The sequence below is a fragment of the Aotus nancymaae genome, unplaced genomic scaffold (assembly GCF_030222135.1).
Source record: "Aotus nancymaae isolate 86718 unplaced genomic scaffold, 86718_ANA_hifiasm-v0.15.2.pri h1tg000007l, whole genome shotgun sequence".
Lineage (NCBI taxonomy): Eukaryota > Metazoa > Chordata > Mammalia > Primates > Aotidae > Aotus > Aotus nancymaae.
The window spans coordinates 2,685,984-2,709,867 of record NW_026988418.1 but is presented as its reverse complement, the minus strand read 5'-3'; the positions used below and the strand labels follow the sequence as shown (position 1 = coordinate 2,709,867).

Below are 23,884 nucleotides of genomic sequence, written 5' to 3'. Positions count from 1 at the left end.
TTTTCACAATTACCTTCTCTAGGTTCCAGGTCTGTACAAGGTCAAGGTCTTTACGAAGATAGTTCCAAGAAATAAGGCTTTTGGTGTTAACATGTAGCTGGTGCCAAAGGGCCATCACCTTCTGATAAGACTGTTCGACCCTAGAAATAACACAGAACCTATTACCTTTGTAAGACTTGAACTCCATATTAGAGACCTTCTAAGGAAAAATGTGATTGCCTTAGCAGAACTGAGCCTATGCTAAGCAGAGAAAGGCAACAAGACAAATACTAACATCCCAGGAATTTTTAGAACTAAATAAATTGAGGCTGGGCGTGGTGGTTCACTCCTGTAATTCCAGAACTTTTGAAGGCCAAGGTAGGAGGACTACTTGAGCCCAGGAGTTCAAGACCAGCCTGGGCGACATAGTAAGACCTCATCTCTATTAAAACAACAACAACAACAACAAAAACTAAACTACATTTTTTTTTTGAGACGGAGTCTCACCCTGTTGCCCAGGCTGGAGTGCAATGGCGTAATCTCGGCTCACTGCAACCTCCACCTCCCAGGTTGAAGCGATTCTCCTGCCTTAGCCTCCCAAGTAGCTGGGATTACAGGCCTGTGCCACCATGCCTGGCTAATTTTTTGTATTTTTAATAGAGATGGGGTTTCACCATGTTGGCCAGGCTGGTCTCGAACTCCTGACCTCATGATCCACCCACCTCAGCCTCCCAAAGTGCTGGGATTACAAGTGTGAGCCACCATGCCTGGACTAAACTACATTTATTAATTGAGATCTTCAATTTGGATTTGCTATAGTATTATGCATATTATGTTAGCACATATTTAGTAATCTCATAAATGTTACCTGCGTATAATATGATGACTAAAAGTCAGAGAGAAGAAATAACCAAAGAGAGCAAATAATAGAGAAAGGTATAAACAACATCCCATTCAGAATTGTTGAAAAATAATTATATCAATGATTAAAAACTGATTTGCTGTGTTCCAAATATTTACAAAAATGCTAAAATGTTGAGAACTTAATAGCAGCTTAAGAAATTTACCTGGCATATAAAAGAAAACTGCAGTATGAAGGGTTTGAGATATTTTTCCCAAGCATCTCATGTCTAGTTCAATCTTGATTTCAAGAAGTCTTACAAACACACAAATACATAGACATACTCTTTCTTATACACCTACCATGTTACCTTGAATTTCTTCAATTTAAGAAAAAAATATAAGATATAAAGAACAGGATGGAAAATTAGAAGCCAGGACATCAGTTAAATAAGAGGCATTAAACCCATAAGTTTAATCTTCCTTCTCTCCAAAAGCCCCATTAAAATTTCAGTAGAGTTGAAATTCAAAGTTCAGGAAATCCCAAAGAAGAATAAAAATATAAAGATGCAAAACAAACAAACAAACAAAAGACTAGAAAATAAGAGAACATAAGAACATCAGTTCAGGAGGTTCAACACTCAACAAATGGGAGTTTTTAAAAGCAAGAACTGAAAAAAAAAAGGAGAATAAATAATTAAAGAACCTATTCAAGAAAAAACTTCCCCAGACTTGAAAGATGAGTTTCTAGTTTGTATGCATTAGCATAATAAATGCAAAAACACTCAAAGGTACAGCATTCCTTTCAAAGATTAGAGACAAAGAGAAGCGTTTAAACACTTCCAGAGAAATAAAGATTTCTTACAAAAAGGTAAAAGTATCAAACTGTTTCATATTACGATAGAGGTAAAGGATAAACAATTCTAAGCCTTTGTCAAAACCAATAGTACTGCTCATGACAAAAGGTGAGTTTTAATATATGTAAACCTAAAAAAAAAGAGAGAAAGAATGAAAATGGCACTATATATCTAAACAAAAAATCCTGAAAGCTAGAAAGCAATAGAGCAATGGTTTCAAAGTTCAGAGTACAAATAATTTCCAGGCTGGGCATGGTGGCTCACCCCTGTAATCCCAGCATTTTGGAAGGTCGAGGTGGGCAGACTACTTGAGGTCAGAAGTTTGAGACCAGTCTGGCCAACATGGTGAAACCCTGTTTCTACTAAAAATACAAAAATTAGGCTGGAGGCAGTGGCTCACGCCTGTAATCTCAGCACTTTGGGAGGCCGAGGTGGTTGGATCATCTCAGGTTGGGAGACAGGGTTAGGGTGTGCTAAAATTGTGCACTCCACTCCAGCTTAGGCAACACAGCGAGACTCCATCTCAAAAATAATAATAATAATTTCCAAAAAAAATTATCTTGCCAGTTAGAGAAGGAAGACGACAGACATTTTCAGAGATAAGAGGTGTCAAAAAATTTACCTCCTATGCAGTCTTTAGGGCACTGGAGAGTATAATCCACCAAACCAGGAAATACACTAATAAATAAGACTTGGAATCTAGGAATTAGTGGGTCCAGCACAGAAGAGAGGTGAAGTGTCTCCACAGAGTGTAATAACACAGACGCAGTACTGAATCAGGCCTACAGAACTGGTCCAGACTTAAAAAATAAAAAAGATAGAATGATCCAGAATAAATGATTCCAAAAGAAAAATGAAAATTCCCTGTGGTGTTTGGCCATATTGGGAAGCCTTTTACAGTAATGTAGGAGAGTTTGGGGACAACTAAGCAAACTAAAGAACAAAACAATTACCCACTCCAAGGAAACAAAAATGATATAAAAAAGTAAATAAGGCCGGGCCCGGTGGCTCGCTCCTGTAATCCCAGCACTTTGGGAGGCTGAGGCAGGTGAATCACCTGAGGTCAGGAGTTCAAGACCAGTCTGACCAACATGGAGAAACCGTCTCTACTAAAAATACAAAATCAGCCAGGCATGGTGGTGCATGCCTGTAATCCCAGCTATTCGGGAGGCTGAGGCAGGAGAATCACTTGAATCCGAGAGGCAGAGGTATCAGTGACCTCAGATTGCACCTCTGCACTCCAGCCTGGGAGAGAGAGGGAGACTCCATCTCAAACAAACAAACAAACAAAAACTAAATAATTTATTCATAAATATATTCACTCACCTACTCATTCATACTTTCAACAATCATTTATTGAATACCTACTATGTGCTAGGAATGGATCTAGGTGCTAAAGATATAGCGGTAAATAAAATGGACAAAAATCTCTAACAGGAGAGGATAAACAAATATATAATCTGTTAGGCAATATTAAGAGTTCTGAAGAAAAATAAAATGAGTAAAGAAGACACAGAGTGGCATGCAGTGAGTGGGTATAGTGGTCCATGAGGGTTCTAAGATAAACTGAATGAAGTGAGGGAGTGAATCATGTAAATATCAGAAGCAGGCAGGAAGTGGAAAGGCCCTGAGGGAAGAATATGCTGTCAGTGTTTGAGAAACAGAGAAAAGACCAGAGTAACTGCAGCTAAGTACAAGCAAGGAGAGTGGCAGAGGATGAGTTCAGGGAGGTAAGGCACAGTCGCCTCACAATAGTCCCCTAGAGTACAATGTGGCTCAGCTTTAAACAATGCATGTACTAATAAAACAAAAAATATCAACTTAAACACAAACTGTGACATAACTACATTTGAAAGATGAAAGAAGTATATGCATGTATGTAAATACAGAAAGCTAAATGCTAATTTCCTAGAGTAAAAAGTTAAGAGATAATTTCTGAAGTTGAAAACAAACAAAGAAATAGCAGGAAAAAAATTACATTTGGAAATGTAGATTGATAACCCAGCAAAATCTACTAAAACAGCTGAAAACAGTTGACTCTGGAAAGTGGAACTTTGGGACAAGAGAGGTGATAGCTAATTTTTATTATAATAAACTTTGTAGTATAACTCAACTTTCTCAAGTGTGTGTGTGTGTGTGTGTGTGTGTGTGTGTGTCTATTTTTTTTTGGGGTTGGGGGAGACAGAGTCTCACTCTGTTGCCCAGGCTGGAGTGCAGTGTTGTGATCTCATCTCACTGCAACCTCCACCCCTGGGTTCAAGCAATTCTTCTGCCTCAGTCTCCATAGTAGCTGGGACCACAGTTGTGCACCACCATGCAAAGCTAATTTTTTGTACTTTTAGTAGAGATGGAGTTTCAACATGTTACTCAGGCTGGTCTTGAACTCCTGACCTCAAGTAATCCAACAGCCTCAGACTCTCAAAGTGCTGGAATCACAAGCAAGAGCCATGGTGCCCAGCCTATATATTAGTTTAATAAAAATTAAAGAAAATAAGCTGCCATTAAAAAAACAAATCAATCTTCTTTTTTTTGGAAATGGAGTCTCCCTCTGTCACCAAGGCTGGAGTGCAGTGGCACGATCTCAGCTTGGCTCACTGCAACCTCTGCCTCCCAGGTTCAAGCAATTCTCCTGCCTCAGCCTCCTGAGTAGCTGGGATTATAGGTACATGCCATTATGCCCAGCTAATTTTTTTTTTGTATTTTTAGTAGAGATAGGATTTCACCATGTTGGCCAAGCTGGTCTTGAACTCCTGATCTCAAGTGATCCGCCTGCATGGCCTCCCAAAGTGCTGGGATTACAGGCATTGAGCCACTGCGCCCAACACAATCTTCTTTTTTTTTTTGAGATCGAGTCTCACTCTGTCGCCCAGGCAGCTGGAGTGCAGCGGTGTGATCTCAGCTGACGACAACCTCCACCTCCTGGGTTCAAGTGATTCTCATGCCTCAACCTCCTAAGTAGCTAGGACTATAGGCATGTGCCACTACGTTCTGCTAATTTTTGTATTTTTAGTAGAGACGGGTTTTACCATGTTGGCCAGGCTGGTAAAAAAATCAATCTTGGGAGAGTAAACTATCTATAAGAGATCACTGAACATACTCTAACTGAACAAAAGTATTTACTGAAGATCTACTATGTGGCTGGCAGTAGGAGACTTGATATCTCCAATGAGAAGTCTCTCCCAGGAGGAACTATACAACTGTGTTCAAGAAGATCACGAAGGCACACTTATCTCTCCATCAGTTCACTGAGGCCAACAGCAGAGGTGGCTGTACCAGTGGCAGCTGAGCCAAGTTACCTGCTGGCCATCTCAATGGCATCCTTATTGGGTGGGGGAATGAGGAAGCAGACTGATGGCACCATTGCCTCATTCCCTGTGGGGCTGATCACTTTCCATTTGGTCCGCTGAGAATTATCTTCTAGCACACATTCATCATTCTTGCAAATAGTAATCTGAAGAGATAAATTTACCAGTTATTGCTAATGGGTAAACCAACAACCCATCATTAACCTGGTGCCTCATTCCAAGGCTATCAAATCCTTAAGAAAAAAATCTGCTTAAGAAAAGTTCTGCTATCACTTAGTGAGGGCTTCTGATTTTGCCAAAAGATAATAGGTATAAATATACAACACAGAAAAAATTGTGATGCCAAATAAATCAAGGAAACCAATGTGTATTAAATGCCTGTTACATGCCAAGTAACTCAGTATATGAAAGTTATAAAGAGACTACAAAGACTCAAGAGCAAATTCAGCACAGAAATCTACTAGAGTAAAAATTAATGGAATATGAATAATCAAAACATTGCTTTTATGATTTTCCCTTCCTATCATCCCACTCAAACCCCTGAAAATGTTTAAGCATTTTGGAATTATCAAGTCTTTCTCTTGAGAGACAAGTGATCAAGAGTATTATTCCTAACTTATAAGCAGAAATATCAAGACACACAAAAGAACAGTCCCATTTTTTAATTTTAATTTTTTCCATTTTTTAATTCATTAATTCTTTTGTATAACACATATTTCTTCAGTGTCTACTATGTGCTACGACACTGGAGATTAAAACAGTAGAATTGGCCAGGCACAGCAGCTCACACCTATAATCCCAGGACTTCAGAAGGCTAAGGTAAGCAGGTCACTTGAGTCCAGGAGTTCGAGACCAGCCTAAGCCACATAGCAAAACCTCATCTCTACAAAAAATACAAAAATTAGGCAGGTATAGTAGTGCATGCCTGTAGTCCCAGCTACTCGGGAGGCTGAGGTGGGAGCATCACCTGAGTCCAGGGAGGTCACGGCTGCAGTGAGCCATGATAGTGCCACTGCACTCCAGCCTGGGCCACAGAGTGAGACTCTGTCACAAATTAATTAATTAATTAAAAGTACTGTGGTAAGCAGATAAACATGGTATTTTCACATATTCTGGTGATATATGTAGTTATAAAACTGTGTGACAAATGCAATTTACCAGGGAATAATGTAAAGGATATGACCCAGTCATGGCTAGAGAGGTAAAGACAGATTACTCAGGATTTTAAAGCCACATTAAGGAGTTTAGGCTTTTTCCCAAGAGCAATGAGTAATTAATGACTTAAGCAGAGGATTGTTATTTAAATGGAAAAAAAAAAAAAAAAGAACAGGCTGGTGGCAGGATCCTTTGTGCACTAAATTGAGGAGGCTGATACAATAATTCAAGTGAAAGAAATTTATGCTTTTTTTTTGGACAGGGTTTCACTCCTGTCACCCAGGCTAGTGCGCGAATGGTGTGATCTTGGCTCACTGCAACTTCCACCTCCTGGGCTCAAGTGATTTTCCTGGCTCAACCTTCTGAGTAGCTGGGACTACAGCTGCACATCACTGCACCTGGCTAATTTTTGTAGAGATGTGGGTTCACCATGTTGCCCAAGCTGGCCTTGAATCCTGAGCTCAAGTGATCCATGCTCCTCCTCCAAAGTGCTGGGATTACAGGCATGAGTCATCATACCCAGCCTCTTATGCTATTAGGGTGGTAGTAGCAGAGCTATTTACAAATTAGTACAAACTTGATGGTCTTACCAACTGTGGAGGATAAAAGGAGTGGGGGAGTCAAGGATATCTCCCAGGTGCTACAAAGTACTATCTCTGTCAACACTTAGGCAACTGAGTAGATAACAATGCCAAGGGAGCAGGTCAAGATTATAGGGTTGAAGCTTTCAGTTCTTTTTTTTTTTTGCAACCTCTGCCTCCTGGGTTCAAGCAATTCTCCTGCCTCAGCCTCCTGAGTAGCTGGGATTACAGGTGTCTGCCACCATGCCAGGCTAACTTTTTTTTGTATTTTTAGTAGAAATGGGGTTTCACCATGTTGGCCAGGCTGGTCTTGAACTCCTAACCTTGTGATCCACCCACCTCAGCCTCCCACAGTGCTGGGATTACAGGCATGAGCCACCATGCCTGGCTAAATTCTAATTCTTAAAACTCTAAAATTTTATCTTTCCTTATCATCATAACCCTTCCCTCTGCAGCCCAGCGGTACTCTTTCCACCTCCTCACCTCGATCTGCCGATAGTCACAGATGGCCTTAACAGAAATGGTGCTCTTTAACACATGGTCTGGACTGCGTGGTTTTAGCTGCACAATGGTTTTTGATCTCCCAACAAGACTGGCGACAGAACTCTTGGACTGTATAAGCTGTTCCTTTTCATCCTACAAAATGAGAAGAAAAACAAAATGACATAAATGTAGCTATTCAGGGTGACTAAGTCAACAAAGAAAACTGAATACTCCACTCCCTCAGAGAATGTCATCTCTCAGTTAAGTAGGGATGGTTGGTGGAGCCATCTTAAAGACTTAGACAAGGATAAACAAAAAAGGAGAGAATGATTCTATCTTCTACCAAGTGCTTTTGCACTCAAACTTTGCAGCTTTCTCCCTGTGCCACTTTCAATGAACCATAAAGCCACATGCAAAAACCAAAATAAAAACAAATACTTCTAGCTTCCAAATACAGTCATATAGCTAATAAAAAATTTACCTAAATATGATTCAGAGAACACGAAAGTTAAAATCAATAATAAGTATATTATTACTAGCCAATTTCTCACTGGTAGAAACCAGTTCTTCCCTTTCTGCTTAGGAGAAGCTAGTTATACTTCCTTAAATTTTTAAAAAATAATTATATCTCCCAAGGTCTTCTCCAAATATTTTATTTTCCTAAATTGAGTCAAGCTTTCTAGAGAAAGATCTTAGCTCTTCAACCAACAATGCTGTTGGTGAAGGTATCATGACAAATGATTTAGGGTTTACCACTTAGTATATGCTGTGCTATATTCATATGCATTTGATTGGTTAGAAAGAAGTATCATGCAAAATTGAAACTCTCAAATCTCTGCAAATTCAATAATCTTAAAAATAAATAAACTTCTTGTTAACAAAATTGGTAGCAATCTATTACCAATTCCATTAAAGAGTAATAGATAAACTTTATCCATTAACCCAGATATTTCAAGACCATTTTGAGGTATAAAATTCTCCCCAGAAGAGGGCTTTCTTAGGATGGATGTAGATGTGATGAGAGTAAAGAGTTAATAATGTTAGGAAATGCCATTAAAGAACTAAGAATATGCAAGTAAAGAAAAAGAAATGCTTAAATAAACTACCTGTGCCTGTCCCCGGGAGCATGATTGGAAGAAATACAACTTTAACTTATTAGTTAAGAAAGAGGAATGGAATATATCAGGGAGACAGCCACATTTCCATACTTGGAGCTGGTCTACCCATTTCAGTTTCCTTGCAATAAAGATGTCATTTTCTGTCTAACCCACAGCCAAACAGCTCAAGCTCAAGAGAAAGTGCTCAGCATGGTAAAAGTTCTGAAAAGAACCAGAAGCCAGTACAGATGCTCCCGAACCTGACGGACAAGCTGAGGAGCAGACCCAGGTGACTCCATGCCCCGATGACAGCGCCAACCCGATGCCCCTGACCTGGAGAGGAGGGAACAGAGCAGCGACCCTCGAGAAGAGAAGATATGACAACCATTGCAGAGGAGTTACCCTATGACAGAAGGTACTCTGTGGGAGGGAGGAGATAATAGCCAAGGATTATATTCCTCCTTCATACTTGTAGTACCTCCAAGAGAGACATTTTAGAGACAACATCTGAAAAGTCAGGCTTTCATCCTTCATTTCAAATTAATTAAATTAGCGGACTATTTGCCCAGGTGAATGTAAAACCACTCATAGGTTTACAGTACCTGAAAGTGTTAAAAAAAAAACCAAAACTTTATATTCACAAATGCCCAAATCTTACCCACTAAAAAAGTGACCTGTTTTGGGTTATTCTAGTTCTCTTATTTAGACTTTTCTACTGAAATTCGAGATTCCCCTTGCTTCTCTCAAAGGAAAAGTAAGTTCCCTATTGCATAGACATTTCTATCTTAATTTGAGATGTAGCTTGAGCCTTGTCTTGCCAACTCTGTATAATATACATTCACTAAATATAAGTAGTCTTTCTGCTAATTTAATTATCAGCACTCCTGAAGGAATAATTCATTGAGAAAATGAATATAAAATTGATTTTAACTAAATACTGAATGTAAAACTTTTTTTTGTTGAGACATAGTCTTGCTCTGTCGCCCAGGCTGGAGTGCAGTGGCATCATCTCGGCTCACTGCAACCTCTGCCTGCTGGGTTCAAGCAATTCTCCAGGCTCAGCCTCCCAAGTAGCTGGGACTACAGGCGTGTGCCACCACACCCGGCTAATTTTTTCTATTTTTAGTGGAGACGGGGTTTCACTGTTTAAGCCAGGATGGTCTCGATCTCCTGACCTTGTGATCCACCCGCCTCAGCCTCCCAAAGTGCTGGGATTACAGGCATGAGCCACCGTGCCCAGCCTGTAAACTATTTTTTAAAACTTAATATTGCTACATAAATAACTGCACAAATATTATATCACATCTAAATAAGATTTTAATGTCTGCTTGAATTAAAATCAATTTTAATTATCATCTAAAAGAAAACTACCAAGGAGGAAAATTTGACTAAGGCGTATTTCTTTTTTTGCTTTTTTTAATTCTTTTTTTGCATAAGATAGTAAAAAAGAATTTGATAGCAACTAATCCTCTTCAATCCCTTTTTTCATGCTCAACAACTCATCCTTGGCTCCATCTTTTACATTAAAATAGGAAAAATGCAAAGAAAGTATGATGAGCTCAACGTGGCTCAGAGGAGAAGACTAGGCCTTTACTTTAATAACATACCCAAAGAAATCTTATTAGCAACTTCTTTAAGGAAAGAAAAGGAAAAAAAGGAAAGAGACAGAACAACATTGATTAAACTCTATTTGAATGTAAGTCAAACTTTATTATAACAATGACCCATTGCCCTGGAGCTTTCAAGGATATAAACAGCAGCAGCTGATAAGGTTTACTCTCTTTCTCAGAAGTAATCATCCCCACTGAGGCAACACCCACCATGGAGTCCTGGAGCAGGTCTTCAAGGCGGGATAAACTGGTGTTGTGGTCACAGGAATATTTTCGTTTAATGGAATCTTGGAGGTTCCTCAAGAATGACTCCAGCTCTCGTGCATCACTGAAGAACTATGGGAACACAAAGGGAGGACGCCTTCTGCTCAAAACGTCAGAATACCGGAATGTTAACTAAGAAAGAATAATTTTACTGTGCAGAGCTTAGCAAAGCTGATTACACCCTACTGGATTAGTGACAGTTCATTACAAGGACCACTGAAACAAAAACTGAAGGGCTTAAAAAGCCATGCAGTAAAATACTGGTGTTGACTACCCCAAACATTACCCTATAGAAAAGTTAGCCTATTTCACTCCCTCAGAAATCACTGCTCTTTCCTCTTGACTTCTGGCTAGGGACAGCATTTGGCTGTGGGGTGTATTTCACGAAAAACCTAAGGTTGAGTGATTGAAATGTTTCATCGAATGTTTCAATTCATACTATGAAATAATCAGGGAGATTATTTAATTCAGGGCAAAAACAAAGATAACAGCTTATTTCCTCCTCCCACCTCACCTGAAAATAAGCAGTACATTCTTTCATGTTCTGACAGATTGAAAAAAGAAAAAAAAAAGGTCATAATATTTTACAGCTCCTCCCATCAAGAGGTGGAGTCTATTTCTCCTCACCTTGAGCTAGGCATAGCCACATGTCTGGTGTGACCAAAGGCACATTAATAAATGTGACAGAAGCAGAAAAAAAGGGCTTGTGCTCTAGGACTTGCTCTCTCTTGCTGCTTATGGAACACAGTCACTTTGTGAAGAAGGCTGCTGGATGCTAGAGACACATGGCTTGGTGCTCCAGTACCTAGCCAACTCTCAGACATAAGAGTGATGCCATTTGGGACCAACTAGCCCCCAACCTGTCTGCAGCCATGAGTAAGACAGGCAAGATAAGACGAACCACTCACCTGAGCCCTGCCCAAACTGCTAACCTAAATGACTACTGTTTTAAGCAACTAAATTTTAGGGTGGTGGTTTATACAGCAAAAGCTGACTAACTAATGCAGATGTGTTTGTAACCTTACCTTCAACATACATGTGTATACACACACACATACACTGAAACCCATCATACCTGAAAATAAGCAGTATTCTCTTTCACATGCTGCTCAACACATAGGCACAGCTGCTTCATCCACTGCAACTGAGACTGGACAGCAGCACTGTAAGCCTGCAATAAACAAGACACAGACAGAAGGGCATGCGTTTAACAAACCCAAACCCAATATATATGTGCAATACTGTTTTCCAAGTATAACTCTGCAAATGATAGAGAAGCTAGCATCTGCTCAATGCTTCTCATGAGTAAGAGGTGTGCCTTTAATCCAAAATGGTTTTGTTGGAGGGGATTACACAGAAAAGGACTCTTCCATACTCAGTTGTAAGTAAATGATCTAGGCAGCAAAACCCAGGCATAAATAAATCCCTCCTGAATTCTTCCGCTGTTTATCTTCTTTTGGCAAAGGCACAACACCAATAAGAGGCAGGATCTGTCTGGACAGTTATTTGAAGAAATATGGTCCAAGGAACTTTTCCTCCTAAAGTTGGGAGTCAATGTTCCTTCTATCGTTTCTCTTAGTAGTCTCCTTAGACTATCAAAAATGTTTGCAGGCTTTTGAGGGATATAGGAGCAGTCAGGAATGAAAAGAGAGAAGACTCAAGACAAATGATCCTGACACTTCTTCCAGGTCTTTCAGTGGAACAAAGTCTCTATTCAAATTAGAATAGTTTTATAACGACAACCTCTCAGCATTTGACTTTCACACACTCTCAAGTCACATACCTCCACTGTCTGCTTGGCTGGGTGGTTCTCAAGTGAAAGTAGTTCTGCTGTATCTTGTAGAGAACGAAACACATCCTGTTTCTCCTCCAGTTCCATTGTCAACTCCTGAAAATTGAATTCAAATTTTAAAGAGTAAGTGCTACTGGCTGGGGGGAGCGGATAGCATAAATAAAAGCTGTGTTCCCTGCCCTATTTTAAAGGAACCTACAATACAGAATTGGTGGCAAAATGAGATGTATAAGCAGTGCATGCCAGAGGATTGCAGAGAAGGGCACAAACACTGGAATTATTGGAAAATGATTCACAAAGGACATGGTATCTGAGCCAGACGTGAGTAAAATGGGGGAACACAGAATGAGCATTGGACCAGACAAAAGAGGTAACTGGGCTGGAGTGGACAGTTCCTGCACATCAGCACCCACACCAGTACATGACACACCAGAACACGGGTATCAATGACAGGCTGGCTTTGCTCAGACTATTCCCTCAACCCACAATGCTCTCCTCTGACTCTAAATTCTATTAACTGCAGGACCCAATTTAAATGCCAGCTCTTCTGTGAAGCTGGGTACCGATCCTTACTATGCTTTCAAAGCACTTTCTTTTTTTTTTAATTTTATAGAGACGGAGTTTCACCATGTTGGTCAGGCTGATCTTGAACCCCTGACCTTGTGATCCTCCCACCTCAGCCTCCCAAAGTCCTGGGATTACAGGCATGCGCCACCGTGCCCGGCCTCAGAGCACTTTCTTTATATCTCTGTTATTGCCTAATTTCAGTTCTCACACAGACTGTTTATTGTACTATAGCATCCATTCTTTCTTCTTTAATTTAGTAGAATTATATGCCCTTCTCCTGATTGGAGACATATTTTTTAAGAACCCTAAATCAATAGAATTAAAGAATCTAAAGTGCATGTTAGTTAAAAACAAAAACAAAAAGCTCCCTATGTGCATAGTTTACAAAATCTTTAAAAATCTTGAGTGTGAAAATACTAAAAGTAGCAAAAAATAATCCTAACTTGTCTACATCTTTCATTGAAAAGAATAAAAAGCAGTGTCCTTTAACAAACAGGTGCTCTAGATAAAAAAAAGCAGTGTCTTATTGTCCAATGTTAAATTTCTCTTCTCATTTTACAAATGAAGAGACTGAAACAAAAAAGTTAATACATGAATTAAGGAGAATTCAGAAATTTGTGGAAAGCCCAGAGTATATCCCAATTAAAAAATACTATACTAGCCGGGCGTGGTGGCTCAAGCCTGTAATCCCAGCACTTTGGGAGGCCGAGGCGGGTGGATCACGAGGTCAAGAGATCGAGACCATCCTGGTCAACATGGTGAAACCCCGTCTCTACTAATACAAAAAATTAGCTGGGCATGGTGGCGTGTGCCTGTAATCCCAGCTACTCAGGAGGCTGAGGCAGGAGAATTGCCTGAACCCAGGAGGTGGAGGTTGCGGTGAGCCAAGATCGCGCCATTGCACTCCAGCCTGGGTAACAAGAGCGAAACTCCGTCTCAAAAAAAAAAAAAAATACTATACTAAATGCTTTGTCTAGATTAGCTTATTAAATCTTAATCTTTTATACAACCCTTTGGGAATAAGTGCTATTAGGGCTGAGGGTAGCTTTGAAGTGGTGCTATTATCTTATTTTATGGAGGTCCAGAGAGATTAAATGACTTCCCAAGGTTATACAGCTAGTTAGTGGAAGAATAAGAATTTGAACTTAGATCTGCCTCACTCCAAAGCCTATAATCTTAACCACAAAGCTGTCTGAAATGACTCAATTTACAGGCTGATGCTCTATTCACCCAAGACATTGCCTTTTTTTTTTTTTTTTTTTTTTTTTTTTGAGATGGAGTCCTGCTCTGTCATTCCACCACACGGCTGGAATGCAGTGGTGTGATCTCGGTTCACTGCAACCTCCGCCTCCTGGGTTCAAGCAATTCTCCTGCCTCAGCCTCCCAATTAGCTAGGACTACAGGCGCCTGCCACCATGCCTGGCTAATTTTTGTATTTTTAGTAGAGATCGAGTTTCACTATGTTGGCCAGGATGATCTTGATCTCCTGACCTCGTGATCCGCCTGCCTCAGCCACCTAAAGTGCTGGGATTACAAGTGTGAGCCACCGCACCCAGCCAACACTGCCATTCTAAATGCATTCTAGGTAAATTAATCATAGGGCTCTACTGTCCCTCTCTCCACTTACACTTCTCACATGCATGGATGCATTGAGTAGAGCCCCTATTTCTATCTAGCAGAGTACAACTCCCGCCACTCAAGCTTTCAGCAGATTAGCCTGTTTCCTGCTGTACTGTTCAGTAAATACGACAGGCCTGCTGCTGTGCTAGACTCACAGAGAAGTAATTTCTCTTGGCTGAGATATTGGGATTGTTGTCACTCCAGTCATATGCTAGTTCCTCCTCCTCCTTCTCATTCAACCAGATCAACTCAGCTGTAGCTCTGGAAACAAATTTATGCAGGCTCTGAAGGTGCCTCATCCGGAAGCTAGAAGTTTCCTAGACAAAGCAAGAATTATGAGGTTAGACTGCCAGCCTTTGTATCTGTAGAAGACAGCACATTTGATATCGAAGGAGAGAATAACTCAGGAAATGAATTTGCTTTTAATCTCTGGATTTTTTCCCCATGGATTCAAGTTTTGTACAAGTTTCTCCCAGAACTCTAGTCAATCCTAAGTAGAAGATAGAATTCATAAGGCCTTTGTGGTGCTCCCTGGCTAAAGAATGATTCTGGGCTGTCCTACTCTGGACAATCTTGATAGACAGGGATGAAAAACAACAGATCAGAGGGAAAGTCCTCTCTACCAATCTCAAAGTTTTAGTTTTGGTGTCTCAGAGCACATATAGCCACGGGTCTGGTGAAGCACAATAACTAGGATAGGTTCTATTTATTCAAAACTTTCAAGAACAGTGGTTTCTGACCCATTAAGAAAATTGAGAAAATGTTATAATACATATGAATAAGTGCATAGTAAATGACATAACCTAATAAGCAGAAAACCAAAACAGGGCCAAACCAGGAGATTTCTGAATTAGGGAAGAGATTTGATTGGAGGGAACCAGACTCTGTATGAGCAGAACATTAGAGAATTGGCAGAAACTCACCTTCAATTTACAGTACTGTGTCTCTAGCTTTCCAAGAGTTTCAGCATAGCTGGTACGGAAATTTTGGGACATCTTTCCCTGATTAAAAAAGAATAAAATAAAAATATATTAGAGAAAGAATAAGTAAACTATGTGTTATGGTTGCAACTATGTAAATATTATGTCTGCACAAAGATATGGATTGGTTGCTCTACGAAAACAGAAGCTGAGGCCGGGCGTGGTGGCTCACACCTGTAATCTCGGCACTTTGGGAGGCTGAGGCGGGTGGATCACCTGAGGTCAGGAGTTCAAGACCAGCCTGGCCAACATGGTGAAACACTGTCTTTACTTAAAAAAAAAAAAAAAAAAAAAAAAAGAGGAAACAGAAGCTGAGACAACAAATTTCCGTGTCAGATTTTATAGTTTGGAGCAGCACTAAGTGGCCAACATTGAGCGGCATAATTACAAACAACAGACCTTACTATCCTGTGTTTCCAGCAATTCTGGGAGGCTTCTAAGCAAAACAAATGCCTGATGATTCCCATTCAATTGCTTTATTGAAGGAGAGAGTTGAAATGTAAAATGAGATAGAACAGTGACTGAAGGAGAAGGGAGATTGTGCGAATAGTTTCTCTATACCAGCTCTCAACTGCAGGCAGATGGGAAAGTAAAAAGTGCATGAATTTATAGGAAGAGGGCCTAAGTCTGGATGCTGCATCCACTACTTACTAATTTTGACCTTAGCTTCCAGTATTACTTTTCTTTTTAGTAAAAAGGGGTTAATAAAAATGCTTTTCTCACAAGTTTATTTCAAAGATTAACAGAAACACTTCATGTGAAAAGGGAATTTGTCATAAACTGCTCTTCATCATCATTATTCTTTTCCAGAGCATCCTCCTCCTTCACTACAGCTTTATTGTGTGTACTATGCTTTCATCTGTTCCACCCACATCCCTCTTGTAATGTGGATTCTGAGGGCTACGCACCTCATACAACCTGGCCTCCTTGACACTTGAGCCCAGCTCTTCTACACTGGTATGGATGTGCTGCTGCGTTTCTAGCTGCAACTCCACACTAGGCAGGTCATTGCCCCACTCTGCTCGCTCCAGTTTCATCTGAAAAAGAAAAAAATATATATGACATAATTTACTGCTGGGTTGGCAGGAAAATGGTCAGAATCAATGTTTGGACAAGGAGGTGAGGGGTAGAGGACTGAGCAAAACAATACCTAAGCCATCTCCTTCAGTCTACAGCTCTTACAAAAAAATTATGCCAGCATTGCCCCTAAGGAGCAGGAGAGCAGAGCCCACCAATTATGCAACAGAGCAGCCTTCTGCTGCTGCATTATTAGTATACATTCCTAGAGTAATCAACCAGAAAGGGAAGGGAACTCCACAGCTCAAAATGCTTTATTTAGTTTGGGCATTTCTCTTTATGGAGTCTTCATTTCACAATCATAACTGATATAAGAAAGAAGTATCTGAAAATATTTAGCTTTAGTCATGGCATCAACTATGGCCAGTGTTAATTATGGCCAAAGATAATTTTAAAACAGCTTGTTTTGGGATTTTTTTTTTATTCTTACATGGGGAATATATTATGTGGGAATAGGAAGAATTTAATAAAAAACAAAATGGTTAGAAAGGTAAGGGCAATATCAAATTTGAACCATTATCATAGAACACATGTAAATAGTGCCCCTTGGAACTGTGGAATACAGCAGCCTTGCTTAAACCTAAGTTACAATCTTGGGAGGCAGAGGCGGGTGGATCACGAGGTCATGAGATCGAGACCATCCTGGTCGACATGGTGAAACCCCACCTCTACCAAAAATACAAAAAATTAGCTGGGCACGGTGGCGCTTGCCTGTAATCCCAGCTACTCAGGAGGCTGAGGCAGGAGAATTGCCTGAACCCAGGAGGAGGAGGTTGCAGTAAGCCGAGATCGCGCCATTGCACTCCAGCCTGGGTAACGAGCGAAACTCCGTCTCAAAAAAAAAAAAAAAAAAAAAAAAAAAAGAGTTACAATCAACATCAAAAAATGAAGAATAAATTCCTCTGTCAATGAGAGAATTTAAAAAAAAAAAAAAAAAAACAGATTTACCCTATAAAAATACAAGACATTCTTCACAGAAATAGAAAAAACAATTCTAAAATTTATATGGAACCACAAAAGACCCAAATAGCCAAAGCGATCCTGAGCAAAAATAACAAAACTGGAGGAATCACATTTCCTGACTTCAAATTATACTACAGAGCTATACTAACCAAAACAGCATGTTACTAGCCTAGAAACTGACACATAGACCAAAGGAACAGAATAGAGAATGCAGAAACAAATCCATACACCTACAATGAACGCATTTTCAACAAAGGTGCCATGAACATACACTAGGGTAGGACAGTCTCTTCAATATATGGTGCTGGGAAATCCATATGTAGAAGAATGAAACTTGACCTCTGTCCCTCACCATATATAAAAATCAAATCAAAATGGATTAAGGACAAACCTAACACCTTAAACTATGAAACTACTACAAGAAAACACTGGAAATACTCTCTAGGACACTGGACTGGAAAAGAATTTCTTGAGCAACACCACACAAACACAGGCAACCAAAGCTAAAATGGACAAATGGGATTATATCAAGTTAAAAAGCTTCTGCACATCGAATCAACAAAACAAAGAGACAGGCTGGGCACAGTAGCTCACGCCTGTAATCCCAGGATTTTGGGAGGCTAAGGTGGGTGGATCACTTGAGGTGAGGAGTTCAAGACCAGCCTGGTTAACATGGTGAAACCCTGTCTTTACTAAAAATACAAAATTAGCTGGGCATGGTGGCAGGCGCCTGTAATCCCAGCTCCTCAGGAGGCTGAGGCATGAGAATCACTTAGAAACTCAAAGATTGCAGTGAGCTGAGATCATGCCATTGCACTCCAGCCTGGGCGACAGAGCAAGACTCTATCTTAAAAAAAAAAAAAAAAAAAAACACAACCCACAGAATGGGAGAAAATATTTGCAAACTACTCATATGACAAGGGATTAATAACTGGACTACATAAGGAGCTCAAATACGTCTACTGGAAAAATCTAATAATCCAATTAAAAATGAGCAAAATATTTGAATAGACATTTCTCAAAAGAGGACATATGAATGGCAAACAGGCATATGAAAAGGTGCTCAACATTACTGATCATCAGAAAAATGAAGATCAAAACTACAATGCAGTTAAAATGGCTTTCATCCAAAAGACAGGCAATATACAAATGCTGGTGAGGATATGGAGAAAATGGAAGCCTTGTACACTGTTGGTGAGAATGTAAATTAGTACAACCACTATGGAGAACAGTTTGGAGGTTCCTCAAATCACTAAAAATAAAGCTACCATATGATCCAGCATTCCCACTGCTGGGTATATACCCAAAAGAAAGAAAATCAGTGTATCAGAGCTACCTGCATTCCCATATTTGTTGTACCACTATTCACAACAGCCAGAATTTGGAAGCAACCTAAGTGTCCATCACAGATGAGTGGAAAAAGAAAATGTGGTACTTAAACACGATGGAGTACTATTCAGCCACACAAAAAGAATGAGAACCTGTCATTTGCAATAATATGGATGGAACTAGAGGTTATTATGTTAAGTGAAATATGCTAGGCACAGAAAGACAAATATCACATGTTCTCACTTAGTTGTGAGATGTATAAATCAAAACAGGCTGGGAAGAGCAGTACGGGGTCAGAGGGAGGTGGGGATGATTAATGAGTACAAAAAAATAGTTAAAGAATGAATAATACCTAGCATCTGATAGAACAACAGGATGACTACAGTCAAAATAATTTAGTTGTACATTTTTTTTTGAGGTGGGGTACTGCTCTGTTGCCCAGGCTGGAGTGCAGCAGTGCAATCTTGACTCACTGCAACCTCTGCCTCCCAGGTTCAAGTGATCCCCCCAACTCAGCTTCCCAAGTAGCTGGGACCACAGGTGTGCACCACCATTCCTAGTTAATTTTCCGTAGAGATGGGGTTTGACATTTTGTCCAGACTGGTCTTGCACTCCTGGACTCACACAATCTGCCCTCCTCCGCCCCCGCAAAGTGCTAGGATTACAGGTGTGAGCTACCGAGCCCAGCCTATAAATTTTTAAATAACTAAAAGAATATGACTGGATTGTTTGTAATACAAAGGATAAATTTCTTGAGATGATGGACACCCCATTTTACATGATGTGATTATTATGCATTACATGACTATATCAAAATATCTCATGCATCCCATAAATATATATACCTTCTATGTACCCACAAATAAAAAATTTTAATCAAAAAAGAAGAAAACAGATGTATAGACATTGCAGTTTTCCCCCAAGCTCTCACTTAAGAGTACAGTTAGCTGAACGGAAAAGATTCCCAAAGGGTTTCAAATTAGAAAACTGTATGCTGCCAGGCGCGGTGGCTGCTCACACCTGTAATCCCAGCACTTTGAGAGACTGAGGTGGGTGGATCACGAGGTCAGAGATCAAGACCATCCTGGCCAACATGGTGAAACCCCGTCTCTACTAAAAATACAAAAATTAGGCGGGCGTGGTGGCATGCACCTGTGGTCCCAGCTACTCGGGAGGCTGAGGCGGAAGAACCGCTTGAACCCAGGAAGCAGAGGTTGCAGTGAGCCGAGATTGTGCCACTGCATTCCAGCCTGGTGACAGAGCAAGACTCTGTCTCAAAAAAACAAAACAAAACAAAACAAAACAAAACAAAAAAACTCAAAAAACCTTTATGCTATTCAGTATGGGGCTGTGAGAACTTGTGCCTACCTCATCCATTTAAGATCTAAGGAGAAGGGGGGCTGGGTCCCAGGCAGCATCAGTAATGAATAAAATCAAGCCAGGTATGGTGGCATGTACCTATTGTCCCAGCTACTCAAGAGGCTGAGGCAAGAGGATCACTCGAGTCCAGGAGTTCCAGTTCAGCCTGGGCAACATAGCAAGACCCCATCACTCAAATAAAATAATACTAATAATTAAGAGAATCTGCAGAGGGAACACAGAGCAATCTGGTCCTCTTAGATAAGCTGCTAGATCCAGTAAACATTAGTATACTGCATAAGACTTTTCGATATAAACCCACCTGCATCTCTTCTACCCAAGACAGTAGTTCATACACAAATCGGAGATTGCCTTCATCTTCAGAGGAGCTGATAGCCACAAGTTCAGCCCGAGTCATAGGCTTTCGGAACCAGGAGGTAGAAGAAGAATGGGTTGCCTTGGTTAAGGGTTCTGCTTTCAGATGAGTAGTGGTTAAAGTAGAGGGTGGAACCAATTCAAGTGAAGTGAAATGGCCCTTCCGGTACAGGTTTGTACACTCTAGACGCAAAGTGACCAGCTCATCCTGCAGGCGCATGACCCTGAAATGGAAGAAGAGAAAAAAGAAAGGGGCTTAAGTCTATGGTATACTTTTTAAAAATAAAATCTTCCATTTGACAAAGATGTGATAAAATAAAAATGAGCCAGCCTGGCCAACATGGTGAAACCCTGTCTCTACTAAAAATACAAAATTTAGCTGGGTGTGATGGCACAGGCCTGTAGTCCCAGCTACTTGGGAGGCAGAGGCAGGAGAATCACTTGAATTCAGGAGGCAGAGGCTGCAATGAGTCGAGATCACACCACTGCATCCCAGCCTGGGTGATAGAGCAAGACCCTGTCTCAATAAATAAATAAAATAGCCGGGCGCAGTGGCTCACACCTGTAATCCCAGCACTTTGGGAGGCTGAGGCGGGTGGATCACGAGGTCAAGAGATCGAGACCATCCTGGTCAACATGGTGAAACCCCATCTCTACTAAAAATACAAAAAATTAGCTGGGCATGGTGGCACGTGCCTATAATCCCAGCCACTTGGGAGGCTGAGGCAGAAGAATTGCCTGAACCCAGGAGGCAGAGGTTGCGGTGAGCCGAGATCGTGCCATTGCACTCCAGCCAGCCTGGGTAACAAGAGCGAAACTCCATCTCAAAAAAAAATAAAAATAAAAATAAATAAATAAATAAAATAAAATAAAAATGAGATCATACAAGGAAAAGTGTTATATGAATACAAGGTAATATTATCATCTAGTTCAGAATTGTTTTTAAGACAAATGCCAAATTAGTGTTAATTGGAGGGAAGCTAACAATACTATTTATATAATTCCCAAATTGTATAATAATACAAATAATGGATTAGAGGTCAAAAGAAGGACTAGGGGTCCTAGTCTTGGCTCTGTAAAACTAGCCACATGACTTCAGATAATTTTCATCTTCTGTGGGTCTCAGTTTTCTCCCATATAAAAAGAATATGATGGATCACCAGCTTCTTCTTTTTTTTTTTTTTTGCACTCAGAAAATGATTCAGTTCCAATGCAAGATCACCAATGTTTCTGAATCAGATGTCGTGTTGTGTCCCACCCTTGCATGTCCTTCTAAAATATATGGAAATGGGCCAGATATAGTGGTTGGTTCACACCTATAATCCCAGTACTTTGGGAGGCTGAGGCAGGAGGATCACTTGAACCCGGGCAACATGGTGAAAACCCATCTCTACTAAAAACACAAAAATTAGCTGGGTGTGGCAGCATGTGCTTATGGTCCCAGCTACTCGGGAGGCTGAGCTTAGAAGGATCGCTTGAGCCCAAGAAGTCGAGGCTGCAGTGAGCCATAATTGTGCCACTGCATGCCAGCCTGGGTAATAAGTATGAGACCCTGTCTGAATTAATTAATTAAAATAAAATATGTGGGATGTTATAAAAAGCCACAATGATTGAAGTAATCCTACAGGTACTTAGTGGGATGGGTCTGCAATAAGGGGAAACTGTCCTCCACTAAGAGAACATTCCTGCCCAAGATACCTGTAGTATCCCCATGGAGACACTGACCTCAAAGGTCAAAGTTAAAAGATTCAGTGCCTGACTCTTGATCTACTGTTGATCATGAGCTTCAGCAGTAAGCAAGCAAGCCCTCCATTTGAGTCCCTTGTTCCTCACCTAAAAGCCAGCTCTTCTAGCTGGTAGTAATTTTCATCCCGCAGGATCTGGAGATCCACTTGCAGCTGCCTGATGAGACCTTCACACTCCTGAATATACATGATGACATCTGACTCACATTGTACTGGCTGTCCTGATTCCAGGTGAGCAGCATCCTGAGACAGGAGAGAGAATAACAGTAGGAAAACTTCCATTGTCCCCACTCACCAGGACAGAGGGAGCCAAGGAGCCTACTGCAATTCCAAAAAAAAAAAGGAAGTAATACATCTGGATTCCTCAATTGCTAACTTCAGCCATCAGAGCAGAAGGTGAGAAGCAAAAAACATGTGACATAAGATGTGGGACAAAACAGTCAGAGACTTACAGCCTGCAGTGTATTCTTAGCTAGTGTCAGTTTTTCTTCACAGTTCAAAGCACCATTCTGGATTTTGTTTGCAATCTGTAGCAGCAATTCCAGCCTAAAATAAGATAAAACCATAGTCATGTGCAAGGTTCACATCAGCTCAATAAATAATGTCAGACCACTCTCAGGATCTGGACCCACCTTTCCACAGCTGGCCGAAGTGATTTCTCTCGCTCCAGCATCTCTATGATGAGCTTTCCCCACTCTTCTTCCACATCATTGGGGTGATAACCTTGAGGCAGTTTAATTCGGCCAAATTCAATCCACACCTGAAACAGATACTCTTTCAGTCCAAAAACACAGCCATGCCCTCTTGTCCCAGTTTTGATTTATTCTTTGTACATGATTTTTTGCCTCTTTACCCAGCCATTCAGCAGTTTTTTCTATTGTCTAACATGGAAAAACAATCAAATATGTACCAGGTTCTTCACCCTTGAGGTGAAGAGCAAAAGAGTCACCTCTAGAATGTAGAGGTGACTACAGTCCCTAGGACTACCTACTCTTAAGTCCTTCCAATCCTTCTATACTTTCTATAAATCCTCCTTTCTCCTATAATTTTTATTCTGGCAAGGTTAAATTCTCATCTCTACAACTTCAAATTCTTTAGAAATCAAATTCTAAATAGAAGTCTTTTTTCCATCCTAGGAAAAGATTTAGCTTCCCTCTGAGAAGCAGAAAAATTCATCCACAAAACTCAAGATTTCTGAATAACTATAGGTCATTTTTCAATAAGCCCTTTAAAAAATAGAGATGCTTTGAACCAATTAGTGTGGGTAAGCTCAGAAGAAAAAAACAAAAAAACAAAAACAAATAGAGATGCCCAGGCGTGGTGGCTCACGTCTGTAATCCCAACACTTTGGGAGGCCAAGAAGGGCAAATCACCTGAGGTCAGGAGTTTGAGACCAGTCTGGCCAACATGGTGAAACCCTGTCTCTACTTTAAAAAAAAAAAAAAAAAAAAAAAAAAGTAGCTGGGTATGAGGGTGGGCACCTGTAATCCCAGCTGCTCGGAAGGCTGAGGCAGGAGAATTGCTTGAACCCAGGAGGCGGAGCTTTGCAGTGAGCCAAGATGGCACCACTGTACTCCAGCCTGGGTGATAAAAACAAACTCCATCTCAAAAAATAAAATAAAACAAAACAAAATAAAATAAAGTAAAAAATAAAAAGTAGGGAAGGCAGACACTACCCCTTTACCACACAATTTTAGGAATCTATAATCAAGAAGCAAGAACAGTACAGACCAGCAAACCTCAAGCTTCAGCAAAGGATAAGCTCTCTTACCTCTAGTAATTTATATAATTCCTCAATTCTTCCTTTTTCTCTCTCCTTGGCCAGAATTTCTGTTTCTTTGAAGTGTATGTATTGGTTATAAAGTGCCTATAAAATTAATATTCAGTGAATGAATGGACACAAACT

At 40.4% G+C, this 23,884-nt stretch overlaps 1 protein-coding gene across 15 annotated transcripts in view; it reads right to left on the bottom strand.

The window, feature by feature from the left end:
* The window catches only part of MACF1 (microtubule actin crosslinking factor 1), a 329,515-nt gene that overhangs the window by 178,387 nt on the left and 127,244 nt on the right, over window positions 1–23,884 (bottom strand). For all 15 annotated transcript variants that reach the window (XM_064372195.1, XM_064372194.1, XM_064372199.1 and 12 more), the window contains 14 exons: window positions 23,750–23,845; window positions 22,611–22,738; window positions 22,431–22,524; window positions 22,067–22,221; window positions 20,181–20,457; window positions 16,039–16,167; window positions 15,074–15,151; window positions 14,306–14,467; window positions 11,955–12,059; window positions 11,247–11,342; window positions 10,118–10,243; window positions 7,201–7,353; window positions 4,973–5,127; window positions 14–140 (listed from right to left, as the gene is read on the bottom strand). In XM_064372195.1, the coding sequence (XP_064228265.1) occupies window positions 14–140; window positions 4,973–5,127; window positions 7,201–7,353; window positions 10,118–10,243; window positions 11,247–11,342; window positions 11,955–12,059; window positions 14,306–14,467; window positions 15,074–15,151; window positions 16,039–16,167; window positions 20,181–20,457; window positions 22,067–22,221; window positions 22,431–22,524; window positions 22,611–22,738; window positions 23,750–23,845 (1,881 nt within the window). The remainder of the gene's footprint in view (window positions 1–13; window positions 141–4,972; window positions 5,128–7,200; window positions 7,354–10,117; window positions 10,244–11,246; window positions 11,343–11,954; window positions 12,060–14,305; window positions 14,468–15,073; window positions 15,152–16,038; window positions 16,168–20,180; window positions 20,458–22,066; window positions 22,222–22,430; window positions 22,525–22,610; window positions 22,739–23,749; window positions 23,846–23,884) is intronic.